General features: G+C 38.3%; 1 protein-coding gene across 1 annotated transcript; it reads left to right on the forward strand.

Annotated features, from left to right (window-relative positions):
* Positions 1-709: 709 nt before the first annotated feature.
* On the forward strand, positions 710-2,281 carry LOC107650473 (zinc finger protein 665-like; the record flags this gene model as incomplete). Its single annotated transcript, XM_056826311.1, has 1 exon — positions 710-2,281. A coding segment is annotated over one exon (1,380 nt), but the record flags the coding sequence as incomplete, so codon positions are not given.
* Between the last annotated feature and the right edge of the window lie 279 nt (positions 2,282-2,560).

Consider the following 2,560-nt stretch of genomic DNA (forward strand, 5'->3'; position numbering starts at 1 on the left):
GTCTTCCTCTGTTCAGCATTGATAGGCCTCTCTACCTCATTCCAACTTCCTTTTACACAGTGTTTATTCATTACAATCATTCAGTTGTCCTTCTGATATTTCCCCTCATCTTGCTTCATCCTTGAACTCTTTTGGTAGTTCTCATGGCTTGGATTCCCGAATCTCTGATCACTTCTCATTACGCACCTCCTTCAATTCCTTCCTAGCCCTGTGTTGCCCATGGATCATGGCCACTTTTCCCTCCTAGTTCTGTTGACCTTCTCTGCCTTTTCCCCATGAGTTCAGGCTATGTTTGAGAGAACTCAAGGACATTCCTTTTAGGTCTATTGTCACTGTGGTGTATGTGCCTGGTTTTTCTCAGCTACAAGGGTCCCGTTCCCCTAGAAGAGGCCACAAAGTAAATTTGTGTATTTCATTTCATCTCTTTCAGACTGGGAGTCCAGGTCTAAGAGCAAGAAGGAAACTCCAAAATAAGGCATTCCTGAGGAAGAAGGAAGCAAAAAGATTGGTCTTGCATTCTGCTTTGGAGAAGTAGAAATTGATGAAAACAAATTCTGTGGAGAAATCAGAGAAACCAGGAGTCACATTTGGGGCATTTCATCTTTACTCATTTCAGAAAAGTACCAACATGTATACTGGAGAGAAATTCTACAAGTGCCCCCAATGTAGGAAAGCTTTTAATAAAATCTCAAAACTCATTTTACATCAGAGAATTCATGTTGGAGAAAACCCTTGTGAATGCAATGTCTGTGGGAAAGGTTTCCATCATAGGTCAAAACTTAACATACATCGGAGGGCACATACTAGAAAAAATCCTTATCAATGCAATGACTGTGGGAAAATGTTTATTAATGACTCAAAACTTATTTTACATCAGAGGATTCATACTGGTGAGAAGCCTTTTAAATGTAATGATTGTGGGAAATTCTTCAGTCATAGGTCAAAACTTAATATACACCAGAGAATTCATACTGGTGAGAAACCTTTTAAATGTCATGATTGTGGCAAGGCCTTTATTCGGAGTTCCCACCTCCTTCAACACCAGAGAATTCATACTGATGAGAAGCCATTTAAATGTGATGATTGTGGGAAGGCCTTTAATCAGAATTCCAACCTCCTTCAACACCAGAGAATTCATACTGGTGAGAAGCCATTTAAATGTGATGATTGTGGGAAGGCCTTTAATAGGAATTCCAACCTCCTTCAACATCAGAGAATTCATACTGGTGAGAAGCCATTTCAATGTAATGATTGTGGGAAGACCTTTAATCAGAATTCCAACCTCTCTGTTCACCAAAGAATTCATACTAGTGAGAGGCCATTTCAATGTAATGATTGTGGGAAGGCCTTTAATCGGAGTTCCCACCTCCATCAACACCAGAGAATTCATACTGGTGAGAAGCCATTTCAATGTCATGATTGTGGGAAGGCCTTTAGTCAGAGTTCCTACCTCCTTCAACACCAGAGAATTCATACTGATGAGAAGCCATTTAAATGTGATAATTGTGGGAAGGCCTTTAATCAGAATTCCAACCTCTCTGTTCACCAAAGAATTCATACTAGTGAGAGGCCATTTCAATGTAATGATTGTGGGAAGGCCTTTAATCGGAGTTCCCACCTCCTTCAACACCAGAGAATTCATACTGGTGAGAAGCCATTTCAATGTCATGATTGTGGGAAGGCCTTTAGTCAGAGTTCCTACCTCCTTCAGCACCAGAGAATTCATACCGGTGAGAAGCCTTTTAAATGTAATGATTGTGAGAAGGCCTTTAATCGGAGTTCCAACCTCCTTAAACACCACAGAATTCATACTGGTGAGAAGCCATTTCAATGTCATGATTGTGGGAAGGCCTTTAATCAGAGTTCCCACCTCCTTCAACATCAGAGAATTCATACTGGTGAGAAGCCATTTAAATGTAGTGATTGTGGGATGGCCTTTAATCAGAGTTCGACTCTCCTTACACACCAGAGAATTCATACTGGTAAGAAGCCATTTAAATGTAATGATTGTGGGAAGGTCTTTAATCAGAGTTCAAATTTAATTGTCCATCAGAGAATTCATACTGGAAAGCTTATTAAAAAATCATGAATGTGGTAAAGATTTCAATAAGAGAACAAACTTCCTGGTACATCAGAGAATTCACACTGGTGAGGAACCTTATAAATGTGAAGGCTGTGAGAAAGTCCTCAGTTTTCAGTCATATTTTCTTGACCATCAGAGGGCCCATATTGGTGAGAAACTTTAGTAATGTGATGAATATGCCAAAGGGCTCTGTAAGCATCTAGTACTCATTGATCATCTGATCATGTTAGATATAAAGCTTTTACTTACTCTTCTTATGAGAATGTTTTGGTACGAAATACAAAATTTTCTACATTAGAAAACTTGTGCTGAAAAAAAACTTTCATTTGAAAAAAAAGTTTCATTTGGCTGTATGATAATCATGAAATGTGTTTCTGTTACGTAGTCCAATAATGAATTCAATTTTTTTTTCATTCTTTACCTCATTTTTGACACTCAGATAATACAAACCATTTATATTTATTATTTTTATAAATA

Source organism: Monodelphis domestica, chromosome 4, assembly GCF_027887165.1.
Source record: "Monodelphis domestica isolate mMonDom1 chromosome 4, mMonDom1.pri, whole genome shotgun sequence".
NCBI lineage: Eukaryota > Metazoa > Chordata > Mammalia > Didelphimorphia > Didelphidae > Monodelphis > Monodelphis domestica.